The 21,566-nt window shown below is 43.3% G+C and overlaps 1 protein-coding gene across 6 annotated transcripts in view; it reads left to right on the top strand.

Moving 5' to 3' along the window:
• tpk1 (thiamin pyrophosphokinase 1) overlaps positions 1–21,566 on the top strand; it is a 43,315-nt gene that overhangs the window by 14,948 nt on the left and 6,801 nt on the right. For 4 of the 6 annotated variants that reach the window (XM_029147658.3, XM_029147660.3, XM_029147657.3 and 1 more), the window contains 4 exons: positions 5,702–5,774; positions 7,660–7,755; positions 11,568–11,714; positions 15,323–15,431. In XM_029147658.3, coding sequence (XP_029003491.1) covers positions 5,702–5,774; positions 7,660–7,755; positions 11,568–11,714; positions 15,323–15,431 — 425 coding nt within the window. Of the gene's footprint in view, positions 1–4,652; positions 4,765–5,701; positions 5,775–6,168; positions 6,261–7,659; positions 7,756–11,567; positions 11,715–15,322; positions 15,432–21,566 lie in introns of those variants that run through there. The other 2 variants (XM_055508266.1, XM_029147661.2) reach the window with 2 other exon arrangements.

Raw genomic sequence — 21,566 nt, 5'->3', positions numbered from 1 at the left:
ATCTGCAATAAAGGGTTGGAGGGAGAGACATGTGACAGAACCAGGGGATGTTTAAAGGTGGGGATGTGTAAATCAATCACCAGCAAGTTAAGATGTGGTTAGGTCGACATTAACATAACTAATGGACTATAGAGAGAAAGAGGAGGGACGAGGGAGATGCAGGCAATCAATCAGAGCCAGATTTTATAAGCATGCACTCCCAATGTTTAATCAAAGAGGGCGATATGAGAAAGATGCACAGGAAGAAAAAACAAACATGATTTGATAAATGTTGTTTCGAAGCCAAGATAACAACGTAATAGAGGGTTGAGCAGAGTTGAATTTGTGTGCATTTTATATGGGGCTTTCACTTGTCCTCAAATTGCACAAGTGAAATTGTTACTGTAACGATTGTTCCCGTCCAGAATTCAGAGTTTAAAGCTCAAGTTCAAAATATCGATACTGGCATACTCTGCCTTTGTCTTGTGCACGGTGAGGACAGCCTGTCGAGGGATCCCAACTCTCAATTGTGGCTTACGCATCAGTCGACTCATGAAAGGATCAGCTCCCTCCAAAACTCCAGCAGATAATTCTGACAAATTGTGCTGGCTCACTGCAGGGGAACATGTCGGCTTTTAAGATCCTCGTTTGAAAAGGGAAGCCATCAAAAGTGCTCCATCACATCCTCTGCAGTTGTGGGGAGAAACTGCAAATGATGTCAGATTTGCTGATATCAGTTGACTTCTGGAAAACTGTGGCTGAGGCGGTGCTTTGGAGGCCGAACCAAAATTAAAATACGTAGCAATTTCCTTTGAAATGCATATGATGTGAGGCATTATTGGAAAAAGTAATGGCCCTAACGCAGTCGTGGAGGGGACGTTCGCATGTAATTGTCTAGTTCGACTGTGACTGTGTGTTACCATCAGAAAATAATGAGGATAGGAAGGTTTCTGGGTAACAGTCGCTTGGTCTGCCACAAGATCAAAGTGGGCGGACGTCCTCCCACCCAAGAGAAGGCTGCCACGTAATGTTCTGTCAAAACAGCTTTAATGGTAGTCATTAGGTGTGAGGAGAGGAGGGAGTTTGTCAGGGTAAGGCTTTCTGCCTCCCCTAATGACTCAAGTGACAATGAGTCGACTTCACTGTAAGGGGCGTTGGAAGACAAAGAGGACATGCTCCTGGGTGAGAAATAATTTCAGGCCATTTTATTTTATTACACTCAACCTGTAGTCAGTAACCCATAACGACTAAACATCTATCTATCTATTTTTCTGTAGTATGGACAGTAGTGTACCTTGTATTTCCTGTCTGTGTGTCCATCACAGGTAGTTTTGTATGGTCACTTGAGAAAATGTTACAGATTTCTATGTCAAATAGGGGGTTCGAATCACTAACAGTTACTGTAAAGGTGTTAAAACGTCAGAAAGGCCAGTACAATGAACAGAAGATGAATATTGAGAATACCTTTCTTGTATCTTCTCGATTGTAACTGATGGCTAATGTTTTCCTGTTGCCCAGATGTGTCCTGTACATTCTCTGCATGGCTGCTCTTGGTTTACCGCTGGACATTGATGGTTGTTCTCTCACACGTTGCCTGTGTCATCAGCTGCTGTTGTTGTTTTCCTTGGCTGATCCGTTGTGTGTCTGATGATGATTCCTAGGGCCTCCATCGGCTGTAAATCAAACCAGAACAGTTTGTACTGCCTTGTCTCTTTTCGCCATCACGGGAATGCCTACTATGAATGTGTCATAGAAATGTTCAGCTGTCTATGTCGATCTGGGCCAGTGAAGGAAGAGGCAAATGTGTCATTGTTTGACTAAGCGTGTGCATTAGGTGAGAAATATTTCCTGAGCGCGCTTGTGTTAGCATACGATTGTGTGTGCATTTTTGTTTAAGACCTGTCAGCCTCCGCAAATGAAGTTGTCAAATGAAGACTACTTATTGTCTAAGTGGAAACATCTCTGACAGTCTATTTGTTTGTGTTCTCCCTTTAATAACATCTTTCACTTTGTGCCTTGCTCGCCAGGCAAAGCGATGTCTGTGCATAGAGTTCAACATGTATATTCTACATAAAAGTGCCACTGTCTCATCCAGACAGCTACTGCTCCTAATTGGTAACCTGTGTTTTTTTAGCATGCTCCAGTATGAATACAGATTGTCACAGTCTGGCGGTCTGCTGTTTTTAATGATATCTTTAAGAAAACAATCTTTTTTAAAATATATGAAAATCACAATATGAGCTATTTGCTCTGGCGTAATCAAACTGGCGTAGCTTGAAAGCGTTTTAACTGCTGGAGTACGGTGAATTGTGCGACCTAAAAACAGGGTCACAGGCCACCAGTTAAGAGGATTACACTGCAAATTAAACTGGGCAGGGGGTTCAGCGTGATGATTGGTAACTAAGGGCTTGTTGTTCCTGATTGCTTTCAACGCTGTTTGCTTTTTTCATTTTCCACCCTTCTCTGCATTTCACTTGTTATCCATTGCTAATTATTGAATCATTTCCTTATAATATATTTTATTCACACTCTCACTGCCAAACTACTTTTCACCGGTTTCTCCCAACTGCCGCACACGAGTTGATGAAGGGAAATTAGGCCTTTCATTTCAACACGAGAACATTGTTTGACATACAGTAGATGTTGTACCATCATTAGATTTTATTAAGGCTATTATTTTAGCGTTGTAACAATTAAGCCTAATGATGATGATGATCTCCCTCTCTCTCCCACTCTCTTTAGTACACCTAGTAGCCCGAGGAGTAGCACTGATGGTGAATGTTTGAGTTGAACTTGAGTGGATTTATGGCGTGTCTACAGGCGTCTACGTGATTATCTTTGGGATTGGATCATACACATAATGCTCGTGCTTTCTCAGTGCTCCATTCACTATGTGTAAACAGGTTCATTTTTATTTATTGGTTCTGTGCAGATAAATAAATAAGCAATGCCGATTTGCTAATTGAGCTCATTCTTGCGGTGGAATAATTAGACCTCTGTTTGCAATTATTGGTTGTTTCTCATGCCTACCTGTGCAGAACAGCTTGTTGTGAAGCAAGACACACTAAAAACCACAAGTTAGAAAGATCTTTTGTATAAATGTACCACAAAATAAAGTACATCTCACTTTGTCCAAAATAACCTTAGGGTCATGCCCCTTACTCCTCACAGCGGATGTTATTTGCCACAGGATGTGGCATCTGGACATACTGTAGATTATGCACTAAGAATATTGTGCAAAGTATGTCAGTGCGTTCTCTGTGCACACTGACATATGAGTCAGAGAACTAAGCATGTCAAGGTGCTTCTCTGCAGCTTGTTTACGTATTTGGGTTGCTAATGATGTAATCCAGAATGAATCCTTCAACCCTTCACTGGCCCTCCTCCTCTGATTGGGAGAAGGGACGGATGAGAGGAGTAATCAGGGCCACATCTTCTCAAGTGATGAAAAGATGAGGAAAAGGAGAGGTGTGTTTGTCATGCTGTGCTTCAAGAAAAGATGAAAGACATGAGGGAGCCAGAGGAAATCAACAAAGACAACATTTTGCTCTAATTAAGTGGTCGTATGGAAGGATGTTGTCTTGCTTAGTTAAAACAAAACAAAGACAGAAATAGAGATGGAAAACAGATAAGAATATATAAGGATCTTGTTTTTCTTTCTTTAATGACGCAGTTAGACAGGGAGACATTGCCTTAATTACCTGAAAAAAGTAAGTATTTCAGACAGAAATGAGGAAAAAATATGTGAAATAAGAGAGCAGAAAGCAGCACAAGGAAAGAAACAGCCGCTCAGAGGACGCAGAGATAAAGAGATGCACAGGCAGGCTGATAGACAAACACGCACATACAAAGGTCACAGCGCCACCCCTGCCTCCCAGGCCCCACACAAACCGCCGGTAAAATGCTCTATTTCCCGTCCAAATTAAAGTGTCAGTTAATATTAATGTGGAAGCGGAGACTGTCAGGCGCACAACACGCAGACACACAAACGGCACCTCGGCTCACGCACGCGGACACCAATGCAGGATTTAGCATCTCGTTGGCCGCGGTCGCTATCAGCTCAGTGGAGTCACGCACACGGGTCAGCCTGAGATGTGTGCGCGTGTGCACGCTGGCGCGTAGAGCTCCGATCAGGCCTCGCGTCACATCTCGTCCCATCTGTCACATGAAGGTTGTCTCTGAATGGAGATGCAATTGTGGCGTCCTCTGTTTTAAGAAGGGCAGACCTGTGCCTGCGCCCATGCGTGTGTGTGTGTGTGCGTGTGCGTGCGTGCATGCTGCACTAAATGTGTGTTGTGCATATACCTGATTCTCATTCTTCGTCTATCTCAGTCTCGCGGCTGTGCTTGATTGTCTTGATGCAACTTTGAGGCGACCGAACGCCAGTCTGTTTGTCTGCCTGTATCTTGTTGGTGTAAATGGGAACACGGGAGGCGGGAGCGAGGGAATAATCCTTCTGTATCTCTTTCTTCAACCGACCGGAACATTGCTCTCGCCTCTCGCCGGGAAGCACAAACACATAAACAAACGTACACAAACACACGAGCCAACCAACCATGAAATCGTAATGTCAGACCTGTTAATACCTCTAGATAGCAGCGAGCGCATCCCTGCATGGCCCTGCTCCTTACCCAGAAACGGAATAAACAGAGAGCTATCTGTCTCTCTGACAGGGATGCTCCACTCAGGAGTGGCTGGTGGGTTCTGGGTTGAATCCCCCGCCCTGGAAACGCCAGCTCGCCCACACCACATTTGCGTTCGAGTGAATGAAATGCACAGAGAAAGGTATATATTCAGAATGCTAAGTCAGTGTGCACATATATTCCCAGGCCTCCCGCCCAGTTTGTTTTGCAGTTGTAGTCCTCTTAATTGCATGTATTAACATCACATCTCTGCTTGGCTTCCAAAACCAACTAAGATTGTGTTTTGTTTCATTTTGTTGTTATTGTGCCTGTTTGTATGAGCAGAGCTAGTTAAAAAGTAGAAATTAAATTTTAGATTATAATTGTTTGAAAGTAGAAAAGAATTTAATTCATTATTATTAATTCTTATCTTAATTCTAGTAATGTAAAATAAAATGCATAATCTATACCCTTTCTAAATACTGAGGAGTAGCTGTATTTTTTTATATATTGCAGTACATTTTCATATTACCTCATTGACCTCTCTGCTCTTACTGTACAATGTGCTGTATCAAATCAAATCAATACTTGGCTCTAATGGACAATATACAGTAGTCCGCCTGTGTAATGGGACACCAGCTGCATCATCCTCTGTGCGTCTGAGAGGGGGGAGGTTGACAGACAGCAGTCTATTAATTACTGTTTGTCTTTGACTGACTTAGGAGTAAACTTGCTTCCAGTCTGGCCATGGCTCTGTTTATGTGCTGGAATGTATCCCCGTATGTATATCAGATATGCTTGTCTGGGGCTGTGCGCGCGTGTGACTGCTTTTCCATCAATCTATCTCTCTCGGCAGTCAGCCCTGTGTGTGCGGGCGTGTGGAACAGGGCCAGGCTCAGTGCCACAGAGAATCTCCATGTCAGTCTCTGTGTCTCTCCGTCTTCCCCCAGAGGCATCGCTCCCTTCCCTCGCTGCACAGATCAAAGAGCTGACACATGCCCCGATGTCCTCTCCCTCCTTCCTTCGTCTCACTCTGTCTTTCTTGCAATCTTAACCCTGTCCCTCTGTCACTCACCCTATCTCCCTATCTTTACATCCAGGTTTCTCCCCGACTATATCAGTGGGGATTTTGACTCCATTACTGCAGAGGTCAAAGCTTTCTATGCCGACAAGGTGAGTGAATAATCAACTCGCACACTGTGTCAGACCTACGGGTGCCCACGGAGCCACACACACACACACACACACACACACACAGGCACAAAGCAGATTGGTCAGATAACAGAGAGGTAGGAGGCAATTATAGAAAAATAAATCTACATCTCATAAAAAACTAAATAGTCACATGTTCTCCCTAAGTTGCCCTTTATGCTGTGAGTGCAGTCCCCACACTGAACTTTCAGCTACTCAACGTGGTATCAGCTATCAACTCAGCTTGAGTTTGCGAAAACATGTTTTTTTCCAGAGTGTGAGTGGTGTCACAGGGTTATGGGGCTGAGATCACGCTTCCTAAGTGGATAAGTGACTATCCAAAGTTGACTGGGCTTAAGTGGCTCTCATGTCTCAGACTCTCCAGGAGTCCCACCTGCAGTGGCAAGAACCTGCAGACTGAATCATCAAAGTACGCGGGGCTGGAAGGACTGCAGCTGTCACCACACTGTAAGATGCAAAAACCTTCTCAGAAGGTGGTCAGGGTCACATTTTACAGGTATACGTCCCACCTCCCTCCAAGCGTTTTGTTCCTGAGCACTGTTTTAGAAAGGAAAATGTTGCTCAGAGTCGAAGCTTTCAGGCTATGAATGCTACTGCAGCCTCTTTCTTATCCACAACTATAGTTTATTATCATGTAAAAATTAAGCAGTTGCTTATTGTTCATTTATCGATCTTACTGTATATTTACTGTAACAAGTCAAAACAATCCTTTACTTCTAAACATACAGCCTATTGTGTATCATTAGTAGAACATGCAAGTCATACATAAACGCATCTGTGACGTATATTCCAGGTCAATTCCAATTTACTGTGACATTGTAATTTTCCCTGCGTGTGCCCCAAGCTCTGCAGAAGAATTGTTACCGAGCTGAACTAAGCAAGGTCATAAAAAAATAGAACATTTTTCCATGAATTGGACTTCTCATTGTTTATAACAAGCAAAATGTCAAACCAGAACATTTGGGGAGAGGTGAAACTTGATTCAATAAATAATAAATACAGGGTAAGATGTCACTCACACACACACACACACACACACACACACACACACACACACACACACACACACACACCTTAGCAAAGACAATGCAGTGCCTGTGCCGTGTCATTCTGTGCTTTACTCTGATCACACACCAGCTGTTAACCATTTTTACATGCACATAATCACACACGTGCAAACCTGCTGCAGAGGCAGGACAACTACATCTACTGTGACACTCAGCTTTGGGGAAAGTTAGTCTCGATCCTTCAGAGGTTTGCTGTAAAGCAGTGAAATGCATAAATGGAAATGGGAAAACAGCCGAGCATCTGCAGGAGAGATAAAGACAGACAGACGGCAGAGGTGGAGGGATGGATCGGATCAAACAACACAGCGGACAAATGTGTGAAGGGACTTGTGTGTGTGGGTGAAACAGAGAAGGTGCTGTGTTTTAGGAGTGACAGTGTGTGTGTGTGTGTGTGTGTGTGTGTGTGTGTGTGTGTGTGTGTGTGTGTGTGTGTGTGTGTGTGTGTGTGTGTGTGTGTGTGTGTGTGTGTGTGTGTGTGTGTGTGTGTGTGTGTGTGTGTGTGTGTGTGGAAAGAAAAAGAGCAGCAGAAGAAGCCAGGGCGCCGTTGTTTACCTGGATGCCGTAGTTTAGGGCCACCGACTGGAACCTTTACATTATTCAGCAACACAGCACTCCGGCAGCCAGACAGCACTAAAACACTGATTTATACCCTGTTTTGCTATGCCTCTATCCCTTATCTGTGTCTGGCTTTTTGTTTTGCTATCTGTGAATTCGCTATCTGCAAATGCGCACATGTATCCTATTGTGTTCTGTTACTTGTGTGTTTCCATTGTGTGCAGGGCTGTCGACTGATAGAAACAGCTGACCAGGACCTAACGGACTTCACCAAGTGTCTTGCAATCATGCTGCAGGAGATCGAGACAAGGAAATTACAGGTAAACGGCCGCTTCACATGACACAGCATGGTGACCTGTAAAATACACTATAGATAGACACACAACGCCAGAAATTCTGACTCATCCTTTAATACAGGTCCTTGTGATTAATATATTAATGTAAATGAGTCATCTTGGACCCTTTCATTTCTATATAGAAGGCCTTCAGTCGTCTGTGTCAGATGAGCTGCTGAAAGGTCGATAGTGATGAACGTTCACACATTACGGAGTTGCACAAAGTAGGAAAATGAGACGTTGAATGAACGAACTCTGAAAAGTGTCACCCAAGTGTTTAAAGTTGTCACTGCGCTTCACCTGCTACAGTGAAACAATTAATTGTTGTTGCCGTGATCTTTCCGAAGCTCAAAGCTCCTTCTAACAACCAGAATCTGAAACTAAGCTCGCAGACGGTGTGAAGCCCTGAGCCCAGCCAGCTGCTGCACAGCCAGACACACACACACACACACACACACATAGTGATCTGATCCAGAGATTGGCTCAGATTTACGTTCTGACTCTCAAAATGTCAGGCGCCGCACACAGCGTGGGGCAGAAATGTGCAAAAGCATGCGCTGTATTGACGCACGCTAAAATGCAATGCAATCAAACAGTACGTATATTAATGCCATGGAAATGTAGGCTATAGTTCTGTTTTCCTTCTCTTTCTCACGGAGCGTTGCTTCAATCACCGCTGAGTGCTCCAATCACTTCACATCTCTGCTGATGAGAGACTGTGGCGAAGACGCTTCCCGGCGCGGGAGCCGGCGCGTCATCTCAGGCTCCCACGCTGCCACGTTGTGCTCTTTCCCCCAGCAGAGACATCCGCGTTGTCCTTCGCTCTCATTGGCCTCGTTCTGTCAGGCTGCCTAATGTTTGCTGTGTTGTGGAGCCGCGGCTGTTTGTCCGTCCGTCCGTCTGCCTGCCTGTGAGAGATAGCTGCCTGGCAATCAGCGCCCAGAGCGCTGCTGATGACGACGACGACGTTGTTTTCTTTGTCACTTTGTGATTGTGCACAGGTTACATGAAGGCAGAACTCTTCGTTTGTCATTTCCTCCTCTGTTCATCTCCACCACTTCCCTCTTAGTGCCTTTTAATAAATTTAAATATAGGGATAAAATAATAGCGGGGTGATTTACAGATTACCGAGCATTGTGCTCTGGAGTGTGTTTGGGCTATTTAAGATTCATCATATTAGCCCCTGGATGTTTTCCTCTGCACAGCTTAGCGCTTGATTTAGAGAATTTATCTCGTATTGTGCTGGGTGCAATCCCGAAGAAAGGTATCAGAGGATTAGGGTGGGTGGAGGATGAGTATGTGTTTGTTTGTGTGCATACAAACTGTATATATTTATGCAATTGTGCTCAGTGTGTGTTGACTGGGAGGTGTGTCTGTGTTTGTAGCCTACAGTACCTGTTTACATCTACTGTGTAAGTACTTGTTGGACTGTGTGCATGCATGTGTGCGCTGCTCTGTTTGTCTTCCCACAGTTCTGTCCTAGTTAGCTGCTCTCTCCTGCTCTACTGTTGCAGGCAATGAGCAGCAGCACTGTTTTCATTCTCTGCTCTGTTTCTGCTGGTATCTGTTCATCATTCTCAGTAAATGGGCGTTTTTTGTTTTTTTTCGGGCTGCTCCACAAGCCCCATTTGCTTGCTCTGGTTCCCCCGGCCAATCAGGAGGCAGCGTGGCTAAATGCATGGAGCCCGCCTGTTAAATAGCTGTTATTCAGTGGGGGGATTGTTTGGGGGTTCCTTTTTAGCAAACGAAATTAAAACAGAAACAAATGGAAAAAAATGGGAAACGTATATGGAGTTTGACTAAAGCAGAGGTGTAGAAGGGAGGACTCACCAAGCAAGTGTGTCATCAGAGGCTGAAATGCAGTTCAGTACAGTTTTCCTTCTCTTCTCGTTGCCTCTTGTTCTCTCTCCAGATTTTCTCTTCTCTATGAATTTGACCAGATGGAACCTCTTGATTGTGTTGGGGTCTAGACTTAAAGTTTGCACACTATATACAATAAAACCCCAGTGGCTTGAATCTGTTTTAAAATGAATCTGTAGGTTACACCATTAGGAACTGCCCTGCACATGCCCACATTATTTACTCCTGTCACACACTGGGAAATTATATATTTTTGAAATGAAAATCTATGTTGACCAGTTTTAGTTTCAGCTTGATGTTGAGAGCCACAGATACAGAAATTGAGTGAAGCAGACTTGAGTATTGTTGGCACATTTTTTGGCAATAATTAAAAATAGTATTACTAGTGTTTGTCCTACAGTATGTTCTGATTTTCATTCTGGTGTATTCGAGGAACCCATGGATGGTGTCATCTGTGGAGACGCACTTTTCTCTCCTGACATCTCTCTCTTACAGAGAGTAGTTTGTGTGTGTTGCTGTTTACATTTTTTAAGCGTCTGCGTGTGGGGGCGTCAGCCAGATGTTGAAATAACCTCTGTTTCAGCACCATTTTGTATCAGCCGCCTCTCCTGAGGCAGAAACCGCAGTTACGACACGTTCAGTTGGGTAAATAGCCTGTTCTCCTTATGTACGAAGCTCCGGGACAAGGCGGATCGGAGCTCTTTCACCTGTTGGGAAATGTTAGACACGCTGAAGTAATGGCAGGTTGCCGCAGGAATTTCCTGTGAAGTCCCGCAAAATAAATGAATGCATGCACATGTGCTTATGGTGTCGCCTGTATAGTTTGGCTGCTCAGCAGCTGTGAAAAAAGAAAATTATGCATGATGTCTGATCGTCTGTCCCTTGATGTTAAGCTGCATTTGACACGACACTCAGCTCCAGCAAAGGTAATGGAATGTTATTTTACCTCTCGAACAGGCTGCTTGGTTATTTAGAGTGTGTGTTTCAGGCAAAAACAAGAGAAAACATTGAAGTGAGTGTGATTGATGGTGTGGGGTGTTTTTCTCCCCATCAGCCTGTGACAGAGCCTCTGCCCTCTAAACCCTGTTGGGCTTTAAGGCTGTCAGCACTGGTGCTTGACTGCTCGGAGACTTTGTATAAGGATGTAACTGCTGAGAGCTGTAACTGTCGTCCTCATGTGAACTGCTGGTTGAAGTTAGGAGAAAAAACGTCTTTTAGGTCCAAGGTAGAAGGAAACCTAATCCACTTAGTTCACTTAGTGTCTTTTAACATGGCCGGCTCTTTATTTAAGCCTGTCATCAGTGTAGTGGTCAGACTGTGTTCTCTGACCTATTCATGATGGTTTATTCGTCCTCAAGCTCATGTCTTTGCTTTTCCTTTTATTCCAGGCTTTCTTGTCCCAATGGATTTGGTTGTTGTGCTTGTTTGTTCCCTCATAAAATAATAAAGTGGCAATATTCTGTATTTTTGTTATTGCAAACAAATAAGTAATAACCCATTTGTCTGTCTCTGGGTAATTCCCCCAGCCTGTGTGGGCTCTCAGGATCATTAGTTCCAACTGAAGACGTATGACCAGGCAGCTGATACACACTTCCTGTTTGGAAAAGGCAAAGTAATTTCCTAAAACAGCTGGGCACTGTCTGTTTTTAGCCCAGGATGTGTTGCGCTCATGAATATTTATGGAGGCAGGACACCGCGCGTGTGCTGTGTTCTACTACTGCTCCTGAGCTCGTGGCACTGTAAACGAGCAAACCGCCCACTAAACACTGCAGCTTAGCTGTGTTTTTAATAGTTTATGAACCACAGGTATATGGGTTTGACTACACTCATGATCAATTAATCACTGGCGGCTGACCATATGAAAAATGTAGACCACTGCCAGACAACAGCTACACAAAACATTAATGTATTTCTGTCTGCTGCATTTGTCTTTGCAGGTGGATGCCATAGTGACTCTGGGTGGCCTGGGAGGCAGGTTTGACCAGATCATGGCCTCCGTGGAGACCCTCCACCACGCTCTGCCCATGACACGACTGCCCCTGCTGGTCATACAGGGGAGTAGCCTCGCGTGCCTGCTCCGACCTGTGAGTGCGTTAGGAGCCTCGCTAAAATTCACAGGCATATGTCTTTTCCTCGCGCTTTGTGAAATCTAAATTACACATGAGGTGATGCCACTCCCTCTGCGTGTGGCTTCACTGTCTTTTAAGTTGCCTATGAGAACCACACAGACACTCCCAGAGAGTGTGTTCACCCCACTAGAGTGAGATTCCGCTCTCTTGCTCACACATCTCCCACTTCTTCTCATCATCCTTCGTTCCATGTCCTTGTCTTTATTTTCTGTTCTCTCTCCAAAATGTTCTTTTCCTTGCTCTGCTTCCACCTTGATTGGAGTGTTGAACACTTTGTTTCTTTGTTAAGTAATCACTTCACACACACACACACACACACACATACACACACACACACACACACACACACACACACTTCTCAGCTCTTATATTGTCCCAATTTGCTGTTGTGCATGAGAGAGCGAGGGAGAGAGGGGGAGAGTCTCTTTTGATGCTCCCAAATTGTTTTTCCTCATTGCCAGCCACTTTCTCATGCTCCTCAGTTGATTGAGTTTACAAGTGGCCAAGCAGCCGCCATTTGGGACACGTCCCGCTCTTTATTTCACACTCTCTCTATTTTCTCCCTCCCCTGCTTTGGTTATTTGTGAGATCTTCAAGACAAACAGCCGACTGTCACACTTCCTGACGACACCTTGTAATGCGTTAAGTAAACCTCTCTCTCATGCACCCGCTCCCTACTTCTTGTCATTATTCCGAAGGCGCGTTGTCATTTACTGCTTCATACCTCGACACCTCCAATTAATCTTACTTCAGTGAGGGTAAATTAAGCTCGTTTGTCAACGCAGCTCCAATTCGCCAGCGACTGATGAACGCAGACGCCCGTACATGAAGGTGATTGCAACCTTCGAAGGTCTCTGTGCTATTTGTTCAAGTTACATCTGTAATTGAAGTGTTTACATCTTTTGCCAAATATCCTCACCATCCATATTTCATGCAATCAAGGTTTTGTTATGCGTTGTTAGCTTTGGGACTTGGTGCAACAATCAATACATACAGAGTTGTTCAGCTTCTATACACAGTCTGAGACATGATTACCCAAAGACTTAATTCCTAGTTTTTCAACTTAACAAGAGAAGGTTGTGTCACATGATAACAAAGCTAATGTAGCTTTACAGCTACTTATAACCAAGGTTGCACTCGCTAATTTGAGCTTCTGTTTCCCAAATGAGATGTCAAAGTGTTATTATGCGATCTTAGGAAAGCCTTGTGCTTTCTATAGCGGCCTCAGAGCGCTGTGTAATTCATGTGTCTTTTATTAAATTATGGCTAGGGACGCTGGAGGAGCTGCAGGCTTGTTTATTCTGACTCCCTACACAACACCAAGATGTTTTAATCAGTCTGGGTCCCAAAGTGTCGCTAAATTTACTGAATTTTAGTTTTAATTCAGTTCTAAAAATGGAGAAAAACTTACTGAGTTCATCTGTTTTGTTTGTTTTTCTCTTGCTGTCGACTCTACTGAGTCTCGGTCGCGGGGCCAAGCAGAGCCACATTTACCAAAATTAGTGTCCCCATCTCCAGAGAAGCTTGAGAAACACTTGTGTCTTTTGGGACAAAGGCAAATGCAGTGTCAGTGCAACCTTCGAAATAAATCACTCCAGCACAAACACACAAATACTGCGGATCAAAAATACAAACTTCATCTGATGCCCTTTTGAGGAGTGAGAGTTGTCAGAGCAAAATCTGATTTAAATGATGGAGTGGGATAACAGAAGTATATTATGTTCACTCATCCAAACCTCTGCAGGGCTGCAGCAAGTTAGCACCAGTGTGCTATTCAATAATAAAATAAATGCAGCTATGAAGAACTGACAGCCTGTAATAAATGGAACAGAACAAAAGGAAAGTTTCTGTCTTGACTTTAAATGTCAGATGTTGTAACAGGACTTGTCTCAACTTTGACTATAATTAGGGCTTATGACTTTGGCTCCCTCTCTAAAATAATCTAAATGAAGGCTAAGAACATGGAAATATTACTCCTGCATTCAGCATTATTGTTTGAGCATTGTATCGTGAGCATGATATTATTATTATTATTATTACTAACTACATAAAAAGGTATTTAATCGTAACAGAAATGCTCAAAGTTAGAAATTAGGCATTAGAAAGACAAATGTCTGCTTTAGTCTCTATAATGCAGTTGTTGGTGTAGACATAATATGAAGTCAGACTTGCACACAGCTACACAAAGGACAGAATAATGTCCCTAAATCCATTATGTAAAGCATGTAAAGACTAATGGAATGAAGTTTGGAAAATTACTCTTTTATTGTGCCGTGTTTTGAAAATGAAACAAGTTTACACAAATGTCTACATCACAGGAAAATGTGCAAATAGTGATAGGGTCTGGATGCTGTCAGAGCGTGTGTGTGTGTGTGTGTGTGTGTGTGTGTGTGTGTGTGTGTGTGTGTGTGTGTGTGTGTGTGTGTGTGTGTGTGTGTGTGTGTGCGTGTGTGTGTGTGTGCAGGTGCCGTAGCTTCACATCAACACACGTTCCTCATACGCGCTTTCATCGTGACACACTTGCACAAACACACCGCATGTATGTATAGAAAACAACCGCGGGGATGTTTTGCGAACATCAAAAGCGCCAAAGCTTAGAATTTTTCCCATCATTCCTTCCCTCTGGCTCCACAGCTTCAGGAAGCCGAGCAACAGAAGCTTTCAAGATTTCAAACTCTTAATTGAGTGCGCACGGCTCTGCTGTCTTTGTCTGTGTCTGTACGAACCCTTTTAGATGACTGATGGAGCTGTCAACGCTTTATGTTTTGGGGGTTGAGTGTATGGCGGTTTGAGCATATGTGACGCTGTTGGCCTGCAGACATGTAAGAGCTGATGAAAGATAATTACAACGTTTCAAGCATTTTCCTGTTTTCCTGCTGTTCCAGCACTTCCTTTACCAAACGCGTGTGTACATACAGAAAGTTTGCTTTGACCTTTTTAGAATCCAGCGTCAGGTTTCATTATAATGTACGCGCAAATCATTATTCAGCCTGGAGAGTCTAACATCACCTTGTACCTCCTCTGTGTGATGCTGCTGTTTATCTTCCAAGCTTCACTTTTTCTAAAGCATACTGTGACATTTTGGATTTTTGTTCATGTTGATTCTCTCTATGCGATACTTCACACAAAGACACACTGTAACTTTTCAGACACAAGCTATTACCTCTGTCAGCCAAGCGCCCTGTAACTGATACACTCCAGTGTTCGTATGGTAACACTTCGCTGTTTGCTATAAGCTGCCTGCCTTTAGGTGAGGCAATCATAGTTGTGCAATCATGGTCTCTCACTGCAAAGATGGTTTGACTTCATGTCACAAACATTGAAACAGATGATCATTCAAAATGACAACGTAGCCTTTTTTTAGTGGGGGAACTAAATAAAGGTTGCAGCTTTAACAAGAGCAGTCATTTATTTTAATGAGCCGTAGTCCCTGGGCGGAGAAGCTAAGTTTGTCATTTTGCACTAAAAAAGTTTTTAATGTCTTGCAGTTATCTCACAGTTCCCACCTGACTCGGGCATTAGCACGCTTGTTAATTTCTTTCACCCATGCTGTGTGTCGGCAGGGCAGCCACAGACTGCGGGTGAACACCGGCCTGGAGGGGGACTGGTGCAGCCTCATTCCAGTAGGGGGGCCGTGCCAAACCACCACCACTGGACTCAAATGGAACCTGGGTGAGTCCCCTTTTAGGTCTAGAATTTCAATAATCACCCACAGCTACTAATTAGTCTTCATGTTTCTTGCTAAATGGTATTAATATAGCCAGTAAAATACATATTTCTTCTTTTGCCCATATACAAATGGTAAACTCAGTCAAAGGCATGTGCATAAATGTGCATTTGTGCAATGTGCATTTCATAACACATACAATGTTCAGTATCAGGAAACATGGCACAAAACAACATGAGCAGTGATGGACAGAATTCAATAGGGAATGGTTCTGACATTTTATGTTGGATTCTAAACAACATAAATATAAGGGGAAGACATGTATGAGTAATAGAAGGGGGTCAACTGGAGGATGCTGTTGGCGAGACAGGATGATACTGGTCATGTTATTCACTTTATATCTCTACATGTTATTTTTTTAAGATGCAAACTTAAATTTGTGTCTTCACTGGAAACTATTTCTGTTTAAAAAGTTTCATCTCTTCAAAGCACATAGTGCGTGTGCCGCAGTGTGCTTTTTATGTACACGAATTTATGTGAAAATCCAGTCAGACACCCGACTGAGGACCCCTGTGGTCCTACCCCACTCCAAGCTTTACGGCCAGCTGTGTTCTTAATGAGTTGGCGCAGGCCAAACTTGCATGCGTGCGACACCCTGGTTTGTAGGGCAGACTGGACCTTCTGTCACCGGGGTTGCATAATGGGCCTGTTTCTTGGTGGGGGTCCACCATCGGTTGGTGAGCGAGCGTGCGCGTGGAGGTTCCGGGGAGTCCGTACCCTTGAGCGAGCACGCTTGTGTGTAAGTGCTTGTTGAACACGCGTGCGTGTGCATGTGAGTCTGCCGCCACGTCTGCACTTTGTGGTCCGGTTGATTAAAGCGTTTATTCGCCTGTATTTCTGATCAGCTACATTGTGTCGCATATTTTCTCAGCACACCTGTGAGGTGGCCTTCTGAATGGTAATGAGAGGGACTTTATACATGAGAGGCCTATGCAGATTAGCCAGTGATAACAAGACGCATAATTAATCCCATGCATATTTAGAAGGCTGCAAGTAATGATTTCCCTCTGGGGTCGGGAGGAAGGACCAGAATATGAAATAAAAATTAAGAAGATCAGTTTATTTCTTGTATGTAGCAAGAGTTCATGTTGTAAAACCCTTTCACCAACATGTGCGTTTGTTTCTACTCCTTCATGTCGGTTCTGTGCAAGGTTTTCAATTCAATTTGCCTTGAGATGTCCAAATTAATACTGTGCCACTCTGAGGTCATGCTAATACTATTTCACCACCTATTGAAATGATCGCTAACACTTAGATTCAAAGCGTTTCTGTGATTAAAAATATATGATATTTTTCTAAAGAAAGAGGTTGTGAGGCCATTACAGCCTTACTGACCAAAAAAAACGAGCTCTGGGTTCAATTAAGGCTTTTTGATTGTATCCACGGCTTGGTAGAAGATAAAATTCAGGAATAACTTAGCTCAGATTTAGGTTGAGTCAGTTATTAAGCAAACTGTTTTGCTTTTGGTCCAGGGAAATGTTCGAGATAAGCCGGAAAAACCCTCAGTCACATTAACCACATTAATTTTGTCATGTTTATGTTCTACGCATGTGAAATCAGATCAGCTAGAGATGTGCATGTTTGGAGGGCGGAGCTGGCGCCTGCAGTGAGAGACCCTGTTTCTTGTCCTGTCGAAGGTTTGCTTTGAAATTCGGACATTTATGTTTGAAATTTATTCGTTTTAGAATAAAATGGTAAAGTGCTTCAGTCAGTGGCTGAAATAAAACTGCTCGTGAATAAGACATTGCTGTAAGACACACAATTTATTTTACCCTCAGAGGACAATATCATATTGCCTATTATTGCTTTTATGTTTTATGTACATTATGGAAATCTGAAAAATCATGACATGATTCAAAAGGGAAACTGTTGTATCTGTTGCTTTCTCAAAACTTTATGCCATTTTTGCCTGATTAGACTCTCAAACCACAGCCGGGATGCCATTTGCTTTTACCTCAGCGCCTGTTTACTCGCTATACTCTGTAAAGATGACGTTGAAGGACTTCCTCCGAGGCATTTGTTCTGACGGATTTCTGATTTCTGAACTTCTGTGAGAGTGACGTTTAGGTTCTTGGTCGATTTCCTGTCCGAGGCCCTTCCTGTCCAATTACTCCGTTTGGCAGCAGTGCCAACTTTAAGGAGAGGTCTGGTGGTTCAGAATGTTTCCTGTATCACAATTATTGAGGCTCCTGCGTTCACAGGAGCACAGTGGAACTGCGACCTTTTATTAGCAGCCATGTGCCTTTGTAAACTAAACACGATTAGTTCAGGTTTTCACAGAGAGGATCCTTTCAAGGATAAAAGCACCAGATTATAATTTAAGTGCCAGTGCCACAGCCCGAAATGTTGTTAAATCATAGCTCCGTTTCCGTTTAACAAGGACAGACTGATGGTAAAATAGTAGTTTTATCTGTGCAAAGCATCACAGGTACAGGCTCCACTGTAGCTGTTTGGAATTTATAATTGTACTAATAAGTTATGAGTAGCTTCGAAATGAGACAAGGAGAGAGATCAGGAAGCATTACAGAGGCCGTGGAGAAAGCCTCTAAATGGTTGAGGCTCAAGAGATTCTTTGTTGAGACTGATGTATAATGAAAGCACTGCAGTGCGGTAATGATACTAAAAGAGGGGAGTGAACTGCACTGCTAAATAATGAAGAGACTGCATTGTAGCAAGGTAAGAAGGAAACATGCAAATCTAGAATAGAAGCCAAGTTGATGTGTACAACAATGTTACGATCATTTTCAATCATTGTTGAACATGAGCAGAAGCTGACGGTGTGTGTTGTGTTTGTGCGCCTACACGTGCTTGAGCCTCCATTCATGCATTCAGTAGGAGGGGTTGTGGTTTGGATGGAGACGAAAGGTGCGTTCGGATGTTCTGTCCTGGGAAGTCAGACAAACAGGGCGACAGCAAAGGCGCGGCGGAGTCACAAAGGGTTAGAGAGCAAGGCAGGACTCTGGGAAGGAAAGGCCAGCCGGCTGAAGAGGGCTGTGATGGGCAGACGTGAGAGGGGAAGAAAGCCGCGCGATGACAGGCGCCGCGTTCATTTAACACTGGAGTGTGCTGACACGGCAGCAAGCGGAGGATTAGGGAAACTGGAGAGAAAGATGGAAAGTGTGCAGGAGCTTTCAGGAAGCGCTTTGACGCATGTATACACACACTCATACACACACACACGCACGCACACATGCACGCGCGCGCACACACACACATGCACGCGCGCACACACACACAAAACACACACACACACACAGGAAACACACACACATATACACACACATGCACGGTTTCCCTCCTCTCGTTCTGACTTACTGTCTACCTAAATGTGAGAAGTGAGGCACACTGTGTTATAAAAACCACATCTGTGCAGCTACCTTTATTTTTTTTTACGAATACATAAATGATGCTTCAGACTGGACTTAAGTAAGTGCACCCGGCCGTAGAAGTACAGCAGTAGTTAAACTGTGTTTGTCTTCTGGTCAAGCTGCTTAGTGAATAATTGACTTGGAAATGGATCGTTACAGTGTTTAGGTTTTCATGCTCTCCTTCGTGTACTTGTTTACTCCTTGTTCTGTCGCAGTCTAGTAGCGCTGCATTTTCATCCTCATTTTAAAAAGCCAGGCAGCACATCTGCTCTTCCCTCGGACCAAATAAAACAGCAGTCATCTGTGGGAGCGTTCTTAGTGTTTGTTTTGAGCTTCATGCGCTCATTGCCCCATGATTTATAACTGTACATGAGAACCGTGAGCTCTGCTGGGGCCCTTAAATGAACACTTACTGTGTGAATTTGGCTAATGGCCTGATTGTATATACACACACAACTATTCTCATGGGAGAAACGGTATGTAAACCTAGGAAAAGGTAAAGCTCACACAGCCTCAGGCTGCTTTGAATGATTCTTTTTAATTTATTTCAAAGCTAAAAACAAGCAGTCAATTAATGATCATTAGTCCAGTTTGTAATAAGGGCTAGAAGTTCAACTTTTAAGCATCAGTAATATTATCGTTTTTATTCTGAAATACATGGCAAAATCTTGCAATAAGTTGCCCTTTCTCACAAGTGTGAGGATGTTTAGCATAAGCAAAGGCAGACGGGAGCCACTCTCTCATATCCTTTACTGTAGTGGCTCAAACAGGATTGCTGATGCCAACAATTATGCAAAATAAGGTTGAGTTCCCTGCACTCTTGATTGGTCATGCCCAGGCATATAAACCCGGACCAAGCTCTTGTTGGCCTGGCTCTGATTGTTGATTGGTATTGCTTGCAGTAATACTTTAAGACCTCTGCCAATTCATTTGCATTAAGTAGCCCTAACCTCTAGTTTTTCCCTGCTCATTTCCTTGCTGCGGCGCATACCATTGCCCTCGCTCTCCCCTCCAGACAATGAGTGGCACTGGACCGCCCACAGCAAATACCACTGTAGCATTAATCTGACGTAAAGGGATGTGTGTTAGTCGCAGCAGACATGAAAAGCAGAAGAGGAGTCACCCACTGGAAACCACTGACGTGCTCCACTCTGGCACAGCAACCTTCAGATCTCATTGTGTGTGTGTGTGTGTGTGTGTGTGTGTGTGTGTGTGTGTGTGTGTGTGTGTGTGTGTGTGTGTGTGTGTGTGTGTGTGTGTGTGTGTGTGTGTGTGTGTGTGTGTGTGTGTGTGTGAACCACATTAATGCCTGCAGTTATTTGGAGGTTGGTGATACGCTCTGCATTCTCTCTAACATTGTGGATTTATTTATACTGATTATAATGTTTAGCAGCGTTTGGCACTGAATCTTGCAGTGCTGGGGATATACTCGGCCGGGTGATCCTCATACACCACAGCGATATTGCATATTAAAGTCATAACGCAGTGTACTTTGGATGTTAATGACCTATTTTGTGATTTCTTCATCCTTGCTTGGCTACAGTGCCATCAGGAACCAAGAAGTCAAGGTCATTTGTAGCCTTTTTGTCGGTAATAGATGCAAGATGCAATAAGTACAGTAGAAAAATCAGCTAACAGCACCTTATGTCTAATGTTTGTTGCCATATTATAAATTTAGCATTTTTTTAATTTGTATATTTAATCCAGCTGTAGTAAGTTGGTGCCAGAAAACAGTGCCCAGTACCGTCGTATATTGTTGCTGTGTCAGGTTAGTGGGGAGGCAGAATCTGTTCTAACATTAGGTTGGTTTTTACTTTCTCCTCTTTTTTACTTTTATGAGCATTTATAAACATGCTTTTGTGTAATTATGTTTTGCTTTTATATCAGTGATATAAAGGCTACTTTGAGGGGATAAAACTTTTCTTGGCAGTCATTAAATGGATTTGAACAAAACCTTTATTTTCAAAAGAACTCGGCTTTAAACGGCCAATACGTTAAATGGCTTTAAGCGGAGTCTTTGAGGACGGATAACTTTCATGGTGTGTGTTTAAAGTGAAGTCATGACAGTTGTCTCCTGAGGCTTGACACCAGAAAACATATGCTATGTTTTACACAATGCACATCCACGTAATGTTTAATCCCACATCTGATGAATCATCCTGTCAGCTTTCTATCTGTTTTGCCCATATTAAATTTACATACTCTAACTGCAGTGTGTTAAACTCTAAACTCTTAAATAATTTAGTCATACAAATACAAAGGTAATAAAAATACAAATATCTATATTTTATTTAGCTGAGGAGGATTTGAGATGACTTGAGCTCAGGCATAACTATGGCATCCTCAATTGAAATGGTTGCCACGTGCCTCGGGCCTTACACTTGGTCTTTAAACATATTCCCCCCTCTGCATCTCACTGACAGCAGCTATTATGTTCCTTAAGCATGAATGGAGGTCGAGAGCTATTGCGAGGCGATGAAATTCCTCCTAGAGTGCATCCAGAGGACTTTTAAATCACCGCAAAACTTTATTCGAACAAGCAGAAAGCAAAAGCCCCTATGGAAGATTATGGAGACAATATGTCCACATCTACAAAACCACTTTACATTTGTGCGTGTCCAAGTGCGTTTGTTTGTGTGTTTGATGTTTGAAAAAACAGCCTCCTCCTATCTGACAGCTTAATATTAAAAAGCCTCCCTCTTGCAGCAACAC

This window comes from Betta splendens, chromosome 4 (genome assembly GCF_900634795.4).
Source record: "Betta splendens chromosome 4, fBetSpl5.4, whole genome shotgun sequence".
NCBI lineage: Eukaryota > Metazoa > Chordata > Actinopteri > Anabantiformes > Osphronemidae > Betta > Betta splendens.
The sequence above is the reverse complement of the archived record's forward strand: the minus strand, read 5'-3'. Positions and strand labels throughout refer to the sequence as shown.